This window comes from Salvelinus fontinalis, chromosome 4 (assembly GCF_029448725.1).
Source record: "Salvelinus fontinalis isolate EN_2023a chromosome 4, ASM2944872v1, whole genome shotgun sequence".
NCBI lineage: Eukaryota > Metazoa > Chordata > Actinopteri > Salmoniformes > Salmonidae > Salvelinus > Salvelinus fontinalis.
The window spans coordinates 4,201,757-4,224,337 of record NC_074668.1 but is presented as its reverse complement, the minus strand read 5'-3'; the positions used below and the strand labels follow the sequence as shown (position 1 = coordinate 4,224,337).

At 49.9% G+C, this 22,581-nt stretch overlaps 1 protein-coding gene across 4 annotated transcripts in view; it reads right to left on the bottom strand.

The window, feature by feature from the left end:
• Window positions 1-22,581, bottom strand: part of arid3c (AT rich interactive domain 3C (BRIGHT-like)) — a 207,266-nt gene that overhangs the window by 136,550 nt on the left and 48,135 nt on the right. For 2 of the 4 annotated variants that reach the window (XM_055918639.1, XM_055918640.1), the window contains exon 3: window positions 22,135-22,209. The exons of the other annotated variants lie outside the window; for them this stretch is intronic. In XM_055918639.1, the coding sequence (XP_055774614.1) occupies window positions 22,135-22,209 (75 nt within the window). The remainder of the gene's footprint in view (window positions 1-22,134; window positions 22,210-22,581) is intronic. 4 annotated transcript variants of the gene reach the window in all.

The window sequence follows — 22,581 nt, the reverse complement described above, 5'->3', positions numbered from 1 at the left end:
TGCTGCCTGCCACATGGCTCCATATAGCTCTACCTCTCTCTGCTTGTTGCCTGTCACAGAGCCATACGGAGCCATATCTTTCTCTACTTGTTGCCTATCTCAGAGCCATACGGAGCCATATCTTTCTCTACTTGTTGCCTGTCATATGGCTCCTTGTGGCTCTCTTTTTCTCTCTTGTTGCCTGTCATATGGCTCCGTATGGCTCTATCTTTCTCTACTTGTTGCCTGTCATATGGCTCCGTATGGCTCTATCTTTCTCTACTTGTTGCCTGTCATATGGCTCCTTGTGGCTCTCTCTTTCTCTCTTGTTGCCTGTCATATGGATCCGTATGGCTCTATCTTTCTCTACTTGTTGCCTGTCACATGGCTCCGTATGGCTCTATCGTTCTCTACTTGTTGCCTGTCATATGGCTCTATCTTTCTCTACTTGTTGCCTGTCATATGGCTTTGTATGGCTCTATCTTTCTCTACTTGTTGCCTGTCATATGGCTCCGTATGGCTCTATCTTTCTCTACTTGTTGCCTGTCATATGGCTCCGTATGGCTCTATCTTTCTCTACTTGTTGCCTGTCATATGGCTCCGTATGGCTCTATCTTTCTCTACTTGTTGCCTGTCATATGGCTCCGTATGGCTCTATCTTTCTCTACTTGTTGCCTGTCATATGGCTCCGTATGGCTCCAAGTCTTCAATAACTCTGAGGTCGAAACGTGTTCCGACATGTTTTCACTGCAACCTATTAAAGCATCATAAAAAAAACTTCAAAAGAATGGAGGGAAGAATGGGAGGCCCACTCCATTCAGGTTCCCTTCCTTCAGAACATGGAGGCTAGATAATATGGCAGAGGCTCTTTGATGGCCAGCCTGAGTGGAATGGCTCATTTGTAATGTTCTGAGGGGGGGGGGGGTGGGGGTGGGAAGGGAAAGTGACCTGGTCTGAAGTTGGAACAGTTCAGTCAGTCAGACTATGGGTGTACTAATAGTTATTCTAATAGGGAGCTCAGCTTACTGACACCAAGCCTCCGTCATCCAGGAATTACCAGGGGTTACTGGACATCCTATTTTAAAACAGGAAGAGGAGTTGGACGAGGGGGAGGAAAAGGGAAGAGGAGGAGGAAGAGGCAGAGGGAGGAGGAGGAGGAAGAGGCGGAGGGAGGCGGAGGAAAAGGGAAGAGGAGGAGGAAGAGGCAGAGGGAGGCGGAGGAAAAGGGAAGAGGAGGAGGAAGAGGCGGAGGGAGGAGGAGGAGGAAGAGGCGGAGGGAGGCGGAGGAAAAGGGAAGAGGAGGAGGAAGAGGCAGAGGGAGGCGGAGGAAAAGGGAAGAGGAGGAGGAAGAGGCAGAGGGAGGCGGAGGAAAAGGGAAGAGGAGGAGGAAGAGGCGGAGGGAGGCGGAGGAAAAGGGAAGAGGAGGAGGAAGAGGCAGTGGGAGGGGGAGGAAAAGGGAAGAGGAGGAGGAAGAGGCAGAGGGAGGCGGAGGAAAAGGGAAGAGGAGGAGGAAGAGGCAGAGGGAGGAGGAGGAAGAGACAAAGGCAGAGGCAGGGAGAGGAAGAAGAGGCAGGGAGAGGAAGAGGCAGAGGGAGGACGAGGAAGAAGAGGCAGAGGGAGGAAGAGGAAGAGACAGAGGCAGAGAGAGGAGGAGGAAGAGACAGAGGCAGAGGGAGGAGGAGGAAGAGACAGAGGCAGAGGGAGGAGGAAGAAGAGGCAGAGGGAGGAGGAGGAAGAGACAGTTGCAGAGGGAGGAGTAGAAGGAGGCAGAGGGAGGAGGAGGAAGTAGAGGCAGTGGGAGGAGGAAGAGGAGGAACAGGCAGATGGAGGAGGAGGAGGAGGAGGATGAAGAGGCAGAGGGAGGAAGAGGTGGAGGCAGAGGGAGGAAGAGGCAAAGGTAGAAGGAGGTAGAAGAGGCAGAGAAAGAGGATGTGTAAACTCTGGTCACTCCAAAAAGCTTTGCAAATTCAGATGTACATAGCATCTTCGTAAACGGTACAATCATCTATAATCCTATACACTTTGTCAGTTCATATTGGAGGAAATAAAAAGCCAAGCTTGCTTGAATCACATCTCCCTTGTAGTGCGTCCCAGTAAATCAATCATTAGGGAAGGTTGAGAAGTAAATTCCAGCTTGAGAACTGTGGAGCCTGGTTTTACAACTCAGGGAATTGTCCCCTACACAACATGAAGAGGCCTGGTCAGGAGAGAACCTGAGCCCTGACTAGAGGAAATCCTTTTGTTTGAAAATGTCTTAATACATTCTCAAACTGTGGAGGAAAAAGCAATCTGAAAACAGACTGTAGAGGAGGACTGAGATATAGAACAGACTGTAGAGGAGGACTGAGATATAGAACAGACTGTTGAGGAGGACTGAGATACAGAACAAACTGTTGAGGAGGACTGAGATACAGAACAGACTGTAGAGGAGGACTGAGATACAGAACAGTCTGTGGAGGAGGACTGAGATACAGAACAGACTGTAGAGGAGGACTGTGATACAGAACAGACTGTAGAGGAGGACTGAGATACAGAACAGACTGTAGAGGGGGACTGAGATACAGAACAGACTGTAGAGGAGGACTGAGATACAGAACAGACTGTAGAGGAGGACTGAGATACAGAACAGACTGTTGAGGAGGACTGAGATATAGAACAGACTGTAGAGGAGGACTGAGATACAGAACAGACTGTTGAGGAGGACTGAGATATAGAACAGACTGTAGAGGAGGACTGAGATACAGAACAGACTGTAGAGGAGGACTGAGATACAGAACAGACTGTAGAGGAGGACTGAGATACAGAACAGTCTGTAGAGGAGGACTGAGATACAGAACAGTCTGTAGAGGAGGACTGAGATACAGAACAGACTGTAGAGGAGGACTGAGATATAGAACAGTCTGTAGAGGAGGACTGAGATACAGAACAGACTGTAGAGGAGGACTGAGATACAGAACAGTCTGAAGAGGAGGACTGAGATACAGAACAGTCTGTAGAGGAGGACTGAGATACAGAACAGTCTGTAGAGGAGGACTGAGATACAGAACAGACTGTAGAGGAGGACTGAGATATAGAACAGACTGTAGAGGAGGACTGAGATACAGAACAGACTGTTGAGGAGGACTGAGATACAGAACAGACTGTTGAGGAGGACTAGGAACACACGCATCTATTTAGATACTACTGCACAGTTGGAGCTAGGAACACAAGCATTTAGTTAGATATTAATTGGACATGATTTGGAGAGGCGCACACCTGTCTATATAAGGTCACACGGTTGACAGTGCTTGTCAGAGCAAAAACCAAGCCATGAGGTTGAAGGAATTGTCCGTAGAGCTACGAGACAGGCTTGTGTCGAGGCACAGATCTGGCGAAGGGTACCAAAACATTTCTGCAGCATTGAAGGTCCCCAAGAACACAGTGGCCTCCATCATTCTTAAATGGAAGAAGTTTGGAACCACCAATCTGATTAATCTCCTAACCTATTGCACAAGTTAACTGCAGGTATATACTTAAGAAGTTACAAATATTCAAATATATTGAAAAACTTAAAATAAATAGTTTCAACACTATTGAAAAACCAACCCCTGGCTATTTCCAAATGGTATACTGCCAAAGCCTAGTAAAGAAACAAATGGAAGTTGTAGGAGACAGAAAGCCAATGGGTAGATTTGTTCAATTTAACCCTTGTGACCCAGGCTACCCTTCAATCTGTCAGCTCTCTCTCTCAGGAGAGAGAGAGAGACAGAGAGAGAGAGAGAGAGAGAGAGAGAGAGAGAGAGAGAGAGAGAGAGAGAGAGAGAGAGAGAGAGAGAGAGAGAGAGAGAGAGAGAGAGAGAGAGAGAGAGAGAGAGAGAGAGAGAGAGAGAGAGAAATACCACAGTGTGACATCACAGCAGCAATATTTGTGACCTGTTGCCACAAGAAAAGGTCAACCAGTGAATAACAAACACCATTGTAAATTGAACCCATATTTATGCTTATTTATTTTCCCTTTTGTACTTTAACCATTTGTACATCGCTACAACACTGTATATATACATAATATGACATTTGTAATGTCTTTATTCGTTTGGAACTTCTGTGAGTGTAATGTTTACTGTTCATTTTTATTGTTTATTTCACTTTTGCATATATCTTCTTCACTTGCTTTGGCAATGTTAACACATGTTTCCCATGCCAATAAAGCCCCTTGAATTGAATTGAATTGAATTGAGAGAGAGAGAGAGAGACAAAGAAAGAGAAAGAGAGAGCGAAAGAAGGAGAGAGAGAGTGAACCCATCCCTCCCTCCATGCAGTTGTTCCCCCCCCCCCCCCCCCCAGGAGGAAGTGGAGGCTGTGGAAAGAGGGAGAAAGGGATGAGGGAGAGGAGGAGACATGAGAGGGGCCTCATTAACTGTTCCAGCTGAGCTGGGGGCTTTGGCATATCAACAAGCCAGCCCTCTGTGTGCTAACCTTTTATGGGGCCTGACAGCCAGGCTCCAAATGGCTGCTATTCCCATGATGCCTCTGTTTTTATACGCCAACCTGTCTCCCTGCCTTTCTGTCTGTCTCACTCTCTCCCTGCCTTTCGGTCTGTCTCACTCTCTCCCTGCCTTTGTGTCTGTCTCACTGTCTCACTGCCTTTCTGTCTGTCTCACTGCCTTTCTGTCTGTCTCACTCTCTCCCTGCCTTTCTGTCTGTCTCACTCTCTCCCTGCCTTTCTGTCTGTCTCACTCTCTCCCTGCCTTTCTGTCTGTCTCACTCTCTCCCTGCCTTTCTGTCTGTCTCACTCTCTCCCTGCCTTTCTGTCTGTCTCACTCTCTCCCTGCCTTTCTGCCTGTCTCACTCTCTCCCTGCCTTTCTGTCTGTCTCACTCTCTCCCTGCCTTTCTGTCTGTCTCACTCTCTCCCTGCCTTTCTGTCTGTCTCACTCTCTCCCTGCCTTTCTGTCTGTCTCACTGTCTCACTGCCTTTCTGTCTGTCTCCCTGCCTTTCTGTCTGTCTCACTGTCTCACTGCCTTTCTGTCTGTCTCACTCTCTCCCTGCCTTTCTGTCTGTCTCACTCTCTCCCTGCCTTTCTATCTGTCTCACTCTCTCCCTGCCTTTCTGTCTGTCTCACTCTCTCCCTGCCTTTCTGTCTGTCTCACTCTCTCCCTGCCTTTCTGTCTGTCTCACTGTCTCACTGCCTTTCTGTCTGTCTCCCTGCCTTTCTGTCTGTCTCACTGTCTCACTGCCTTTCTGTCTGTCTCACTCTCTCCCTGCCTTTCTGTCTGTCTCACTCTCTCCCTGCCTTTCGGTCTGTCTCACTCTCTCCCTGCCTTTGTGTCTGTCTCACTGTCTCACTGCCTTTCTGTCTGTCTCACTGCCTTTCTGTCTGTCTCACTGTCTCACTGCCTTTCTGTCTGTCTCACTCTCTCCCTGCCTTTCTGTCTGTCTTACTGTCTCCCTGCCTTTCTGTCTGTCTCCCTGCCTTTCTGTCTGTCTCACTCTCTCCCTTTCTGTCTGTCTCACTCTCTCCCTGCCTTTCTGTCTGTCTCACTGTCTCACTGCCTTTCTGTCTGTCTCACTCTCTCCCTGCCTGTCTGTCTGTCTCACTCTCTCCCTGCCTTTCTGTCTGTCTCCCTGCCTTTCTGTCTGTCTCACTGTCTTCCTGCCTTTCTGTCTGTCTCCCTGCCTTTCTGTCTGTCTCACTCTCTCCCTGCCTTTCTGTCTGTCTCACTGTCTCCCTGCCTTTCTGTCTGTCTCACTGTCTCCCTGCCTTTCTGTCTGTCTCACTGTCTCACTGCCTATCTGTCTGTCTCACTCTCTCCCTGCCTTTATGTCTGTCTAACTCTCTCCCTGCCTTTCTGTCTGTCTCACTGTCTCACTGCCTATCTGTCTGTCTCACTCTCTCCCTGCCTTTCAGTCTGTCTCACTATCTCCATGCCTTTCAGTCTGTCGCACTGTCTCCCTGCCTTTCTGTCTGTCTCACTGTCTCCCTGCCTTTCTGTCTGTCTCACTGTCTCACTGCCTTTCTGTCTGTCTCACTGTCTCCCTGCCTTTCTGTCTGTCTCACTGTCTCCCTGCCGTTATGTCTGTCTCACTGTCTCCCTGCCTTTCTGTCTGTCTCCCTGCCGTTCTGTCTGTCTCACTCTCTCCCTGCCATTCTGCCTGTCTCACTGTCTCCCTGCCGTTCTGTCTGTCTCACTCTCTCCCTGCCTTTCTGTCTGTCTCCCTGCCTTTCTGTCTGTACTGTCTCCCTGCCTTTCTGTCTGTCTCCCTGCCTTTCTGTCTGTCTCACTCTCTCCCTGCCTTTCTGTCTGTCTCACACTCTCCCTGCCTTTCTGTCTGTCTCACTGTGTCCCTACCTTTCTGTCTGTCTCCCTGCCATTCTGTCTGTCTCACTGTCTCCCTGCCTTTCTGTCTGTCTCACTCTCTCCCTGCCTTTCTGTCTGTCTCCCTGCCATTCTGTCTGTCTCACTGTCTCCCTGCCTTTCTGTCTGTCTCACTCTCTCCCTGCCTTTCTGTTTGTCTCACTCTCTCCCTGCCTTTCTGTCTGTCTCACTGTCTCCCTGCCTTTCTGTCTGTCTTCCTGCCATTCTGTCTGTCTCACTCTCTCCCTGCCTTTCTGTCTGTCTCACTGTCTCCCTGCCTTTCTGTCTGGGCAGTTCTTCTTCTGTGGTCATAGAACCAGTTTGTTTGTCTCTCTGGATGTTTCACATAAAATAATACTTGCTGCTGTGGCAGTCTTCAAAGTGCATGGTTATATCAGATATCTGTCAGATATCTGCCACTCGGGAGGCCCCAGTCAGATATCTGCCACTCGGGAGGCCCCAGTCAGATATCTGCCACTCGGGAGGCCCCAGTCAGATATCTGCCACTCGGGAGGCCCAGTCAGATATCTGCCACTCGGGAGGCCCCAGTCAGATATCTGCCACTCGGGAGGCCCCAGTCAGATATCTGCCACTCCCGAAGCCCCAGTCAGATATCTGCCACTCCCGAAGCCCCAGTCAGATATCTGCCACTCGTGAGGACGCAGTCAGATATCTGCCACTAGGGAGGCCCCAGTCAGATATCTGCCACTCCCGAAGCCCCAGTCAGATATCTGCCACTCGGGAGGCCCCAGTCAGATATCTGCCACTCCGGAGGCCCCAGTCAGATATCTGCCACTCGGGAGGCCCCAGTCAGATATCTGCCACTCGGGAGGCCCCAGTCAGATATCTGCCACTCCCGAAGCCCCAGTCAGATATCTGCCACTCGGGAGGCCCCAGTCAGATATCTGCCACTCCGGAGGCCCCAGTCAGATATCTGCCACTCGGGAGGCCCCAGTCAGATATCTGCCACTCGGGAGGCCCCAGTCAGATATCTGCCACTCGGGAGGCCCCAGTCAGATATCTGCCACTCCCGAAGCCCCAGTCAGATATCTGTCACTCGGGAGGACCCAGTCAGATATCTGCCACTCCGGAGGCCCCAGTCAGATATCTGCCACTCGGGAGGCCCCAGTCAGATATCTGCCACTCGGGAGGCCCCAGTCAGATATCTGCCACTCGGGAGGCCCCAGTCAGATATCTGCCACTCGGGAGGCCCCAGTCAGATATCTGCCACTCCCGAAGCCCCAGTCAGATATCTGCCACTCGGGAGGCCCCAGTCAGATATCTGCCACTCGGGAGGCCCCAGTCAGATATCTGCCACTCCGGAGGCCCCAGTCAGATATCTGCCACTCGGGAGGCCCCAGTCAGATATCTGCCACTCGGGAGGCCCCAGTCAGATATCTGCCACTCGGGAGGCCCCAGTCAGATATCTGCCACTCGGGAGGCCCCAGTCAGATATCTGCCACTCCCGAAGCCCCAGTCAGATATCTGCCACTCGGGAGGCCCCAGTCTCAAAATCTGTTGCATGGCAGCAGTCAAGTTTTCAAGATATTGGACTTTCAAGAAGCAAAGTGTCACTGGCCACATTCTCACGATGATGCTGAAATTATTTTCCCTTTAAGGATGTCATGTCATGTCTTGTCTTGTGTTGTGTTGTGTTGTGTTGTGTTGTGTTGTGTTGTGTTGTGTTGTGTAGGTAGTAAACTGTCCAGCTACTGACTGAAAATATTGGTTATTATGTGGCTGTATTATTACACCAGACTGGTTACAGTCAAAGGTTTTCTGTGGCTGTATTATATAGATGTGAGGGGCAGCAGTACCTGTATAGATGTGAGAGGGGCAGCAGTACCAGTATAGATGTGAGGGGCAGCAGTACCAGTATAGATGTGAGAGGGGCAGCAGTACAAGTATAGATGTAAGAGGGGCAGCAGTACCTGTATAGATGTGAGAGGGGCAGCAGTACCAGTATAGATGTTAGAGGGGCAGCAGTACCAGTATAGATATGAGGGGCAGCAGTACCAGTATAGATATGAGGGGCAGCAGTACCAGTATAGATGTTAGAGGGGCAGCAGTACCAGTATAGATGTTAGAGGGGCAGCAGTACCAGTACAGATGTGAGAGGGGCAGCAGTACCTGTATAGATGTGAGAGGGGCAGCAGTACCAGTACAGATTTTAGAGGGGCAGCAGTACCTGTATAGATGTGAGAGGGGCAGCAGCACCAGTATAGATGTAAGAGGGGCAGCAGAACCAGTACAGATGTGAGAGGGGCAGCAGTACCTGTATAGATGTGAGAGGGGCAGCAGTACCAGTACAGATGTTAGAGGGGCAGCAGTACCAGTATAGATGTGAGGGGCAGCAGTACCAGTATAGATGTGAGAGCGGCAGCAGTACCAGTATAGATGTGAGAGCGGCAGCAGTACCAGTATAGATGTGAGAGCGGCAGCAGTACCAGTATAGATGTGAGGTGCAGCAGTACCAGTATAGATGTGAGAGGGGCAGCAGTACCTGTATAGATGTGAGAGGGGCAGCAGTACCTGTATAGATGTTAGAGGGGCAGCAGTACCTGTATAGATGTGAGAGGGGCAGCAGTACCAGTATAGATGTGAAAGGGGCAGCAGTAGCGGTATAGATGTGAGAGGGGCAGCAGTACCTGTATAGATGTGAGAGGGGCAGCAGTACCTGTATAGATGTGAGAGGGGCAGCAGTACCAGTATAGATGTGAGAGGGGCAGCAGTAGTTGTACAGATGTGAGAGGGGCAGCAATACCAGTATAGATGTTAGAGGGGCAGCAGTACCAGTATAGATGTTAGAGGGGCAGCAGTACCAGTATAGATGTTAGAGGGGCAACAGTACCAGTATAGATGTGAGAGGGGCAGCAGTACCAGTATAGATGTTAGAGGGGGAGCAGTACCAGTATAGATGTGAGAGGGGCAGCAGTACCTGTATAGATGTGAGAGGGGAAGCAGTACCAGTATAGATGTTACAGGGGCAGCAGTACCAGTATAGATGTGAGGGGCGGCAGTACCAGTATAGATGTGAGGGGGGCAGCAGTACCAGTATAGATGTGAGAGGGGCAGCAGTACCAGTATAGATGTGAGAGGGGCAGCAGTAGTTGTGTAGATGTGAGAGGGGCAGCAGTACCTTATAGATGTGAGAGGGGCAGCAGTACCTGTATAGATGTGAAGGGCAGCAGAACCAGTATAGATGTGAGAGGGGCAGCAGTACCTGTATAGATGTGAGAGGGGCAGCAGTACCTGTATAGATGAGAGAGGCAGCAGTACCAGTATAGATGTGAGAGCGGCAGCAGTACCAGTATAGATGTGAGAGCGGCAGCAGTACCAGTATAGATGTGAGGTGCAGCAGTACCAGTATAGATGTGAGAGGCAGCAGTACCAGTATAGATGTGAGGGGCAGCAGTACCTGTATAGATGAGAGAGGCAGCAGTACCAGTATAGATGTGAGAGCGGCAGCAGTACCAGTATAGATGTGAGAGGGGCAGCAGTACCCGTATAGATGTGAGAGGGGCAGCAGTACCAGTATAGATGTGAGAGGGGCAGCAGTACCAGTATAGATGTGAGAGGGGCAGCAGTACCTGTATAGATGTGAGAGGGGCAGCAGTACCTGTATAGATGTTAGAGGGGCAGCAGTACCTGTATAGATGTGAGAGGGGCAGCAGTACCAGTATAGATGTGAAAGGGGCAGCAGTAGCGGTATAGATGTGAGAGGGGCAGCAGTACCTGTATAGATGTGAGAGGGGCAGCAGTACCTGTATAGATGTGAGAGGGGCAGCAGTACCAGTATAGATGTGAGAGGGGCAGCAGTAGTTGTACAGATGTGAGAGGGGCAGCAATACCAGTATAGATGTGAGAGGGGCAGCAGTACCAGTATAGATGTTAGAGGGGCAGCAGTACCAGTATAGATGTTAGAGGGGCAGCAGTACCAGTATAGATGTGAGAGGGGCAGCAGTACCAGTATAGATGTGAGAGGGGGAGCAGTACCAGTATAGATGTGAGAGGGGCAGCAATACCAGTATAGATGTGAGAGGAGCAGCAGTACCAGTATAGATATGGTAGAGGCAGCAGTACCAGTATAGATGTTAGAGGGGCAGCAGTACCAGTACAGATGTGAGGGGCAGCAGTACCAGTATAGATGTGAGAGGGGCAGCAGTACCTGTATAGATGTGAGAGGGGCAGCAGTACCTGTATAGGTGTTAGAGGGGCAGCAGTACCTGTATAGATGTGAGAGGGGCAGCAGTACCAGTATAGATGTGAGAGGGGCAGCAGTAGCGGTATAGATGTGAGAGGGGCAGCAGTACCTGTATAGATGTGAGAGGGGCAGCAGTACCTGTATAGATGTGAGAGGGGCAGCAGTACCAGCATAGATGTGAGAGGGGCAGCAGTAGTTGTACAGATGTGAGAGGGGCAGCAATACCAGTATAGATGTGAGAGGGGGAGCAGTACCAGTATAGATGTGAGAGGGGCAGCAGTACCTGTATAGATGTGAGAGGGGAAGCAGTACCAGTATAGATGTTAGAGGGGCAGCAGTACCAGTATAGATGTGAGGGGCGGAGGTACCAGTATAGATGTGAGGGGGGCAGCAGTACCAGTATAGATGTGAGAGGGGCAGCAGTACCAGTATAGATGTGAGAGGGGCAGCAGTAGTTGTGTAGATGTGAGAGGGGCAGCAGTACCTTATAGATGTGAGAGGGGCAGCAGTACCTGTATAGATGTGAAGGGCAGCAGAACCAGTATAGATGTGAGAGGGGCAGCAGTACCTGTATAGATGTGAGAGGGGCAGCAGTACCTGTATAGATGTGAGAGGGGCAGCAGTACCAGTATAGATGTGAGAGGGGCAGCAGTACCAGTATAGATGTGAGAGAGGCAGCAGTAGTTGTATAGATGTGAGAGGGGCAGCAATACCAGTATAGATGTTAGGGGCAGCAGTACCTGTATAGATGTGAGGGGCAGCAGTACCAGTATAGATGTGAGGGGCAGCAGTACCAGTATAGATGTGAGAGGGGCAGCAATACCAGTATAGATGTGAGAGGGGCAGCAGTACCAGTATAGATATGGGAGAGGCAGCAGTACCAGTATAGATGTTAGAGGGGCAGCAGTACCAGTATAGATGTGAGGGGCAGCAGTACCAGTATAGATGTGAGAGGGGCAGCAATACCAGTATAGATGTGAGAGGAGCAGCAGTACCAGTATAGATATGGGAGAGGCAGCAGTACCAGTATAGATGTTAGAGGGGCAGCAGTACCAGTACAGATGTGAGGGGCAGCAGTACCAGTATAGATGTGAGAGGGGCAGCAGTACCAGTATAGATGTGAGAGAGGCAGCAGTACCAGTATAGATGTGAGAGGGGCAGCAGTACCAGTATAGATGTGATAGAGGCAGCAGTACCAGTATAGATGTTAGAGGGGCAGGAGTACCAGTATAGATGTTAGAGGGGCAGCAGTACCAGTATAGATGTGAGGGGCAGCAGTACCAGTATAGATGTGAGAGGGGCAGCAATACCAGTATAGATGTGAGAGGAGCAGCAGTACCAGTATAGATATGGGAGAGGCAGCAGTACCAGTATAGATGTTAGAGGGGCAGCAGTACCAGTATAGATGTGAGAGGGGCAGCAGTACCAGTATAGATGTGAGAGGGGCAGCAATACCAGTATAGATGTGAGAGGGGCAGCAGTACCAGTATAGATGTGAGAGGGGCAGCAGTACCAGTGTAGATGTGAGAGGGGCAGCAGTACCAGTATAGATGTTAGAGGGGCAGCAGTACCAGTATAGATGTGAGAGGGGCAGCAGTACCAGTATAGATGAGAGGGGCAGCAGTACCAGTATAGATGTGAGAGGGGCAGCAGTACCAGTATAGATGTGAGAGGGGCAGCAGTACCAGTATAGATGTGAGAGGGGCAGCAGTAGTTGTATAGATGTGAGAGGGGCAGAAGTACCAGTATAGATGTGAGAGGGGCAGCAGTACCAGTATAGATGTTAGAGGGGCAGCAGTAGTTGTATAGATGTGAGAGGGGCAGCAGTACCAGTATAGATGTTAGAGGGGCAGCAGTAGTTGTATAGATGTGAGAGGGGCAGCAGTACCAGTATAGATGTGAGAGGGGCAGCAGTACCAGTATAGATGTGAGAGGGGCAGCAGTACCAGTATAGATGTTAGAGGGGCAGCAGTACCCGTATAGATGTGAGAGGGGCAGCAGTACCAGTATAGATGTGAGAGGGGCAGCAGTACCCGTATAGATGTGAGAGGGGCAGCAGTACCAGTATAGATGTGAGAGGGGCAGCAGTACCAGTATAGATGTGAGAGGGGCAGCAGTACCAGTATTGATGTGAGAGGGGCAGCAGTACCAGTATAGATGTTAGAGGGGCAGCAGTACCAGTATAGATGTGAGAGGGGCAGCAGTACCAGTATAGATGTGAGAGGGGCAGCAGTACCTGTATAGATGTGAGAGGGGCAGCAGTACCAGTATATAGATGTGGGAGAGGCAGCAGTACCAGTATAGATGTGAGAGGGGCAGCAGTACCAGTATAGATGTGGGAGAGGCAGCAGTACCAGTATATAGATGTGGGAGAGGCAGCAGTAGTTGTATAGATGTGAGAGGGGAAGCAGTACCAGTATAGATATGAGAGGGGCAGCAGTACCTGTATAGATGTGAGAGGGGCAACAGTACCAGTATATAGATGTGGGAGAGGCAGCAGTACCAGTATAGATGTGGGAGAGGCAGCAGTAGTTGTATAGATGTGGGAGAGGCAGCAGTACCAGTATAGATGTGGGAGAGGCAGCAGTACCAGTATAGATGTGATAGAGGCAGCAGTACCAGTATAGATGTTAGAGGGGCAGGAGTACCAGTATAGATGTTAGAGGGGCAGCAATACCAGTATAGATGTGAGGGGCAGCAGTACCAGTATAGATGTGAGAGGGGCAGCAATACCAGTATAGATGTGAGAGGGGCAGCAGTACCAGTATAGATGTGAGAGGGGCAGCAGTACCAGTGTAGATGTGAGAGGGGCAGCAGTACCAGTATAGATGTTAGAGGGGCAGCAGTACCAGTATAGATGTGAGAGGGGCAGCAGTACCAGTATAGATGAGAGGGGCAGCAGTACCAGTATAGATGTGAGAGGGGCAGCAGTACCAGTATAGATGTGAGAGGGGCAGCAGTACCAGTATAGATGTGAGAGGGGCAGCAGTAGTTGTATAGATGTGAGAGGGGCAGAAGTACCAGTATAGATGTGAGAGGGGCAGCAGTACCAGTATAGATGTTAGAGGGGCAGCAGTAGTTGTATAGATGTGAGAGGGGCAGCAGTACCAGTATAGATGTTAGAGGGGCAGCAGTAGTTGTATAGATGTGAGAGGGGCAGCAGTACCAGTATAGATGTGAGAGGGGCAGCAGTACCAGTATAGATGTGAGAGGGGCAGCAGTACCAGTATAGATGTTAGAGGGGCAGCAGTACCCGTATAGATGTGAGAGGGGCAGCAGTACCAGTATAGATGTGAGAGGGGCAGCAGTACCCGTATAGATGTGAGAGGGGCAGCAGTACCAGTATAGATGTGAGAGGGGCAGCAGTACCAGTATAGATGTGAGAGGGGCAGCAGTACCAGTATTGATGTGAGAGGGGCAGCAGTACCAGTATAGATGTTAGAGGGGCAGCAGTACCAGTATAGATGTGAGAGGGGCAGCAGTACCAGTATAGATGTGAGAGGGGCAGCAGTACCTGTATAGATGTGAGAGGGGCAGCAGTACCAGTATATAGATGTGGGAGAGGCAGCAGTACCAGTATAGATGTGAGAGGGGCAGCAGTACCAGTATAGATGTGGGAGAGGCAGCAGTACCAGTATATAGATGTGGGAGAGGCAGCAGTAGTTGTATAGATGTGAGAGGGGAAGCAGTACCAGTATAGATATGAGAGGGGCAGCAGTACCTGTATAGATGTGAGAGGGGCAACAGTACCAGTATATAGATGTGGGAGAGGCAGCAGTACCAGTATAGATGTGGGAGAGGCAGCAGTAGTTGTATAGATGTGGGAGAGGCAGCAGTACCAGTATAGATGTGGGAGAGGCAGCAGTACCAGTATAGATGTGATAGAGGCAGCAGTACCAGTATAGATGTTAGAGGGGCAGGAGTACCAGTATAGATGTTAGAGGGGCAGCAATACCAGTATAGATGTGAGGGGCAGCAGTACCAGTATAGATGTGAGAGGGGCAGCAATACCAGTATAGATGTGAGAGGAGCAGCAGTACCAGTATAGATATGGGAGAGGCAGCAGTACCAGTATAGATGTTAGAGGGGCAGCAGTACCAGTATAGATGTGAGAGGGGCAGCAGTACCAGTATAGATGTGAGAGGGGCAGCAATACCAGTATAGATGTGAGAGGGGCAGCAGTACCAGTATAGATGTGAGAGGGGCAGCAGTACCAGTGTAGATGTGAGAGGGGCAGCAGTACCAGTATAGATGTTAGAGGGGCAGCAGTACCAGTATAGATGTGAGAGGGGCAGCAGTACCAGTATAGATGAGAGGGGCAGCAGTACCAGTATAGATGTGAGAGGGGCAGCAGTACCAGTATAGATGTGAGAGGGGCAGCAGTACCAGTATAGATGTGAGAGGGGCAGCAGTAGTTGTATAGATGTGAGAGGGGCAGAAGTACCAGTATAGATGTGAGAGGGGCAGCAGTACCAGTATAGATGTTAGAGGGGCAGCAGTAGTTGTATAGATGTGAGAGGGGCAGCAGTACCAGTATAGATGTTAGAGGGGCAGCAGTAGTTGTATAGATGTGAGAGGGGCAGCAGTACCAGTATAGATGTGAGAGGGGCAGCAGTACCAGTATAGATGTGAGAGGGGCAGCAGTACCAGTATAGATGTTAGAGGGGCAGCAGTACCCGTATAGATGTGAGAGGGGCAGCAGTACCAGTATAGATGTGAGAGGGGCAGCAGTACCCGTATAGATGTGAGAGGGGCAGCAGTACCAGTATAGATGTGAGAGGGGCAGCAGTACCAGTATAGATGTGAGAGGGGCAGCAGTACCAGTATTGATGTGAGAGGGGCAGCAGTACCAGTATAGATGTTAGAGGGGCAGCAGTACCAGTATAGATGTGAGAGGGGCAGCAGTACCAGTATAGATGTGAGAGGGGCAGCAGTACCTGTATAGATGTGAGAGGGGCAGCAGTACCAGTATATAGATGTGGGAGAGGCAGCAGTACCAGTATAGATGTGAGAGGGGCAGCAGTACCAGTATAGATGTGGGAGAGGCAGCAGTACCAGTATATAGATGTGAGAGGGGCAGCAGTACCAGTATAGATGTGATAGAGGCAGCAGTACCAGTATAGATGTTAGAGGGGCAGCAATACCAGTATAGATGTGAGAGGGGCAGCAGTACCAGTATAGATGTGAGAGGGGCAGCAGTACCAGTGTAGATGTGAGAGGGGCAGCAGTACCAGTATAGATGTGAGAGGGGCAGCAGTACCAGTATAGATGTGATAGAGGCAGCAGTACCAGTATAGATGTGAGAGGGGCAGCAGTACCAGTATAGATGTGATAGAGGCAGCAGTACCAGTATAGATGTTAGAGGGGCAGCAATACCAGTATAGATGTGAGAGGGGCAGCAGTACCAGTATAGATGTGAGAGGGGCAGCAGTACCAGTGTAGATGTGAGAGGGGCAGCAGTACCAGTATAGATGTTAGAGGGGCAGCAGTACCAGTATAGATGTGAGAGGGGCAGCAGTACCAGTATAGATGAGAGGGGCAGCAGTACCAGTATAGATGTGAGAGGGGCAGCAGTACCAGTATAGATGTGAGAGGGGCAGCAGTACCAGTATAGATGTGAGAGGGGCAGCAGTAGTTGTATAGATGTGAGAGGGGCAGAAGTACCAGTATAGATGTGAGAGGGGCAGCAGTACCAGTATAGATGTTAGAGGGGCAGCAGTAGTTGTATAGATGTGAGAGGGGCAGCAGTACCAGTATAGATGTTAGAGGGGCAGCAGTAGTTGTATAGATGTGAGAGGGGCAGCAGTACCAGTATAGATGTGAGAGGGGCAGCAGTACCAGTATAGATGTGAGAGGGGCAGCAGTACCAGTATAGATGTTAGAGGGGCAGCAGTACCCGTATAGATGTGAGAGGGGCAGCAGTACCAGTATAGATGTGAGAGGGGCAGCAGTACCCGTATAGATGTGAGAGGGGCAGCAGTACCAGTATAGATGTGAGAGGGGCAGCAGTACCAGTATAGATGTGAGAGGGGCAGCAGTACCAGTATTGATGTGAGAGGGGCAGCAGTACCAGTATAGATGTTAGAGGGGCAGCAGTACCAGTATAGATGTGAGAGGGGCAGCAGTACCAGTATAGATGTGAGAGGGGCAGCAGTACCTGTATAGATGTGAGAGGGGCAGCAGTACCAGTATATAGATGTGGGAGAGGCAGCAGTACCAGTATAGATGTGAGAGGGGCAGCAGTACCAGTATAGATGTGGGAGAGGCAGCAGTACCAGTATATAGATGTGAGAGGGGCAGCAGTACCAGTATAGATGTGAGAGGGGCAGCAGTACCAGTATAGATGTGGGAGAGGCAGCAGTACCAGTATATAGATGTGGGAGAGGCAGCAGTAGTTGTATAGATGTGAGAGGGGAAGCAGTACCAGTATAGATATGAGAGGGGCAGCAGTACCTGTATAGATGTGAGAGGGGCAACAGTACCAGTATATAGATGTGGGAGAGGCAGCAGTACCAGTATAGATGTGGGGGAGGCAGCAGTAGTTGTATAGATGTGGGAGAGGCAGCAGTACCAGTATAGATGTGGGAGAGGCAGCAGTACCAGTATAGATGTGGGAGAGGCAGCAGTAGTTGTATAGATGTGAGACTGCTTTTCAAATTCCACTGGTTCCACATTCCCTCCCTCTGCAAACATCTCGGCGGCGTGGCCAGGTCAACAACAACATCTCATTACCAAATATACAAATGACAGAGCACATATTGTTGGCCCTGGTTCAATACTCCTGTATTAAGTCATACATCTGCTGTGTGTAACTCAAATATCTGTAGACTGTTTCTTCAGACACGGAACCGACAGACAAGCTTTGGGCTTGTTCCAACCTGCTCTGCATCTTGTTATGTAGAGTTAAGACTGTCATTGGACCAAAAGACTAATGGCTCTAACTAGTAATGCATTATCCAACAAGTAACGCATTTTCCAACAAGAAACACATTATCCAACAAGTGTTGATAAATTGTCTTAAGACGATACCATATGTTAGTTTAGAACCCCCCAGTTCTTCAACGTGTACAGGCTAAACTCTTGCCTTGGTTGTCACAAGTCAAGCTGAGAAAGTAAAGTAGGCTACATTACAACAACCGTGACTGATGTTTTCTATCAGATTCAGTCGACACAATGAAACTAGTGAAACCGAAGAGCAATTTTTTAATTTTCTCATTGACGTCTGGGGTCTGAATTATTAAAGAGGAAAAGCGGTGTGTCACCCCCCTATGTAACGCACGCCTAGCAGTGTGGCTAGCAGTGTGGCCTGACGCTAGCCTTAGCCTCGCCTAGCAGTGTGGCCTGACGCTAGCCTTAGCCTCGCCTAGCAGTGTGGCTAGCAGTATGGACTGACGCTAGCCTTAGGCTCGCCTAGCAGTGTGGCTAGCAGTATGGCCTGACGCTACCCTTAGCATCGCCTAGCAGTGTGGCTAGCAGCATGGCCTGACGCTACCCTTAGCATCGTCTAGCAGTGTGGCTAGCAGTATGGCCTGACGCTAGCCTCGCCTAGCAGTGTGGCTAGCAGTATGGCCTGACGCTAGCCTTAGCGTCGCCTAGCAGTGTGGCTAGCAGTATGGCCGGACGCTACCCTTAGCATCGCCTAGCAGTGTGGCTAGCAGTATGGCCTGACGCTAGCCTTAGCCTCCCCTGGCAGTGTGGCCTGACGCTAGCCTTAGCCTCGCCTAGCAGTGTGGCTAGCAGTATGGCCTGACGCTAGCCTTAGCCTCGCCTAGCAGTGTGGCTAGCAGTATGGCCTGACGCTAGCTTTAGGCTCGCCTAGCAGTGTGGCTAGCAGTATGGCCTGAAGCTAGCCTTAGCCTCACCAGTGTGGCTAGCAGATTGGCTAGCAATATCACCTGACGCTACCCTATCTTAGCAGTGTGGCTAGCAGTATCACCTGACGCTAGTCTTAGCCTCGCCTATCAATGTGGGTAGCAGTGTGGCTAGAAGTATCGCCTGACGTGTAGTCTTAGCCTCGCCTAGCAGTGTAGTGTGGCTAGCAGTGACACCGTGAACATCACATCACTATGGGATTTTACAGGCTGAAGGATTAGTACTGTTGACAAACTGCCAGCTGTCCTGAGGCCCATATCAGCCTACACAGCCTACCACTCGTTTATTCTCACCTCATACAAAGGGTTAGTGGGAGATCAGAGATCCCTTAGTGATCTCTGACCAACTGAGGAATCCAGGTGTCTGTGTCCCAAATGGCACCCTATTCACTATACTGTGCACTACTTTATTATCATTATTATTTGACCCTGTTGGTCATCTCTGAACGCTTGAACATCTTGGCCATGTTCTGTTATAATCTCCACCCGGCACAGCCAGAAGAGGACTGGCCACCCCTCATAGCCTGGTTCCTCTCTAGGTTTCTTCCTAGGTTTTGGCCTTTCTAGGGAGTTTTTCCCTAGCCACCGTGCTTTTACACCTGCATTGCTTGCTGTTTTTGGGAGTTTTAGGCTGGGTTTCTGTACAGCACTTTGAGATATCAGCTGATGTAAAAAGGGCTATATAAATACATTTGATTTGATTTGATTTAGACCACAGCCTTTATGGGCCCTGATCAAAAGGAGTGCACTCTACGGTATAGGGAATAGGGAGCCATTTTGTGACACAGCCCGGGGAGCAGTAATCAGAGCAGTAAGTAGCGTCCTAACACAGGGCCAGGGGATGTGGGTCAGTCCCAAACAGAAGCAAAGTGTCAAGCAAGCTCCTGTTAGATTTCACAGTACCCATTCATCAGCTGATACAATAGGATCCCCTTTGCCAGGCTGGCTTTCTTAAACACACAGACTTGGGGTGGGCAACAAGGAACATTATGTGTATATCATTTAACAATGATTGACAAAATCATTATTCATTTACTGCAGGAATGGGCGTGATGTATTAATTAATGTTTCTGCTCAGTCAAAGGAATTGAAATCAATCCTAGCCTACACTAGTGGCGATCACACGTAAAGATCTAGGTGTGACGGGGCTATTGTGAATAGTTCTGGCCACTGAACCGTGGAGCCGGTCGGAGGACCATGTGGAGCCTCATTTCCTTAGTTATCTGTTATAAATATTTATTAGTTAGAGAGAGACAGAGAGAGAGAGTGAGTGAGAGTCTGACCCCCTTTCCTGGGCCACTTGGGTCTGCTTGATACTAAAAACAAGACCACTGTTGACCATTGTTTTAAGACAAGACCCCTGTTGACCATTGTTTTAAGACAAGACCACTGTTGACCATTGTTTTAAGACAAGACCACTGTTCACCATTGTTTTAAGACAAGACCACTGTTGACCATTATTTTAAGATAAGGCCACTGTTCACCATTATTTTAAGACAAGACCACTGTTGACCATTGTTTTAAGACAAGACCACTGTTGACCATTGTTTTAAGACAAGACCACTGTTGACCATTGTTTTAAGACAAGACCAATGTTGACCATTGTTGTACGACAAGACCATTATTGACCATTGTTTTAAGACAAGACCATTGTTGACCATTGTTTTAAGACAAGACCACTGTTGACCATTTAAGACAAGACCACTGTTGACCATTGTTTTAAGACAAGACCACTGTTGACCATTTAAGACAAGACCACTGTTGACCATTGTTTTAAGACAAGACCACTGTTCACCATTTAAAACAAGACTATTGTTGACCATTGTTTTAAGACAAGACCACTGTTCACCATTGTTTTAAGACAAGACCACTGTTGACCATTTAAGATAAGACCACTGTTGACCATTTAAGATAAGACCACGGTTGACCATTGTTTTAAGTGCTGACTCCCTCCTTCCGTCCAGAATGATATCGGCTTCCATTGGCCTCTGCTTTTTTCTTCCATAGGGGCTAATATAGATTTTTCATCCCTCATGTGAGGCAGTCTGAATAATTCTCTATCCTCTCCTCCCAGCGAGTGTGGCTCCTACTACGGCCAACCGGACATTTGACAGGAAGGAGCGCTGATAGGCTATGAACTAAATTGATAAGGGGGGAAAAAATAGTCATTAGTCTTTATTTAGGGAGAATGGCCTCATGTCCTGGGCTGATTGAGATCACTATAGAGTTTTAGTGGGGCAGTAACTAAAGATTGGCTACAGAGAAGTCCTAGCCACTAGGTCTTCAAATCAAATCAAAGTTTATTTAGAGTTTTAGTGGGGCAGTAACTAAAGATTGGCTACAGAGAAGTTCTAGCCACTAGGTCTTCAAATCAAATCAAAGTTTATTTAGAGTTTTAGTGGGGCAGTAACTAAAGATTGGCTACAGAGAAGTCCTAGCCACTAGGTCTTCAAATCAAATCAAAGTGTATTTGTCACGTGCGCCGAATACAACAGGCGTAGACCTTACAGTGAAACGCTTACTTACAGGCTCTAACCGAGTGCAAAACAGGTATTAGGTGAACAATAGGTAAGTAAAGAAATAAAAACAACAGTAAAAAGACAGGCTATATACAGTAGAGAGGCTATATACAGTAGAGAGGCTATATACAGTAGTGAGGCTATATACAGTAGAGAGGCTATATACAGTAGAGAGGCCATATACAGCAGAGAGGCTATATACAGTAGAGAGGCTATATACAGTAGAGAGGCTACATACAGCAGAGAGGCTATATACAGCAGAGAGGCTATATACAGTAGAGAGACTATATACAGTAGTGAGGCTATAAAAGTAGCGAGGATACATTCAGTAAAGAGACTATATACAGTAGAGAGGCTATATACAGTAGCGAGGCTATAAAAGTAGCGACGCTACATAGCTGTGGGGGTGGGGTAGGGTGGGGTTAGGTGGGGTTAGGTGTGGGGGTGGGGTTGGGGTGGGGTTAGGGTTAGGTGTGGGGTTAGGGTTAGGTGTGGGGTTAGGTGCGGGGGTGGGGGTGGGGTGGGGTTAGGTGTGGGGGTGGGGTTAGGTGTGGGGGTGGGGGTGGGGTTAGGTGTGGGGTTGGGGTTAGGGTTAGGTGTGGGGGTGGGGTGGGTGTGGGGTTAGCTGTGGGGGTGGGGTTAGGGTTAGGTGTGGGGGTGGGGTAGGGGTAGGGTGGGGTTAGGTGTGGGAGTGGGGTTAGGTGTGGGGGTGGGGTTAGGGTTAGGTGTGGGGGTGGGGTAGGGGTAGGGTGGGGTTAGGTGTGGGGGTGGGGTTGGGGTGGGGTGGGTGTGGGGTTAGCTGTGGGGGTGGGGTTTGGGTTGGGGTGGGGTTGGGTGTGGGGTTGGGGTTGGGGTGGGGTTGGGTGTGGGTGTGGGTGTGGGGTTGGGTGTGGGGGTGGGGTGGGGTTGGGGTTGGGGTGGGGGTTGGGGTGGGGGTGGGGGTGGGGGTGGGGTTGGGGTTAGGTGTGGGGTTAGCTGTGAGGGTGGGGTTAGGTGTGGGGGTGGGGGTGGGGGTGGGGTTGGGGTTGGGGTTGGGGTGGGGGTGGGGTTGGGGTTAGGTGTGGGGTTGGGGTGGGGTTGGGGTTAGGTGTGGGGTTAGCTGTGGGGGTGGGGTTAGGTGTGGGGGTGGGGGTGGGGTTGGGGTTGGGGTTAGGGTGGGGGTGGGGGTGGGGGTGGGGTTGGGGTTGGGGTTGGGGTGGGGTTGGGTGTGGGTGTGGGGTTACTGACCTCCTGAATCAGAGACGAGGAGCCGCCACCAATACCGACACTTCCCAGCTTCCTCTCTGGCGAACCTTGTCCTGACTGAACACATTTTAAAGGACAAAACAGATGATCATCTCTTCAGTGGAGGAGAAGGAAAACAAACAACCTGACCACAACCTGAACACAACCTGAACACAACCTGGCTACAACCTGAACCCAACCTGACCACAACCTGAACACAACCTGAACACAACCTGACCACAACCTGAACACAACCTGACCACAACCTGAACCCAACCTGACCACAACCTGAACACAACCTGAACACAACCTGAACACAACCTGACCACAACCTGAACACAACCTGAACACAACCTGAACACAACCTGACCACAACCTGAACACAACCTGGCTACAACCTGAACCCAACCTGACCACAACCTGAACACAACCTGAACACAACCTGACCAC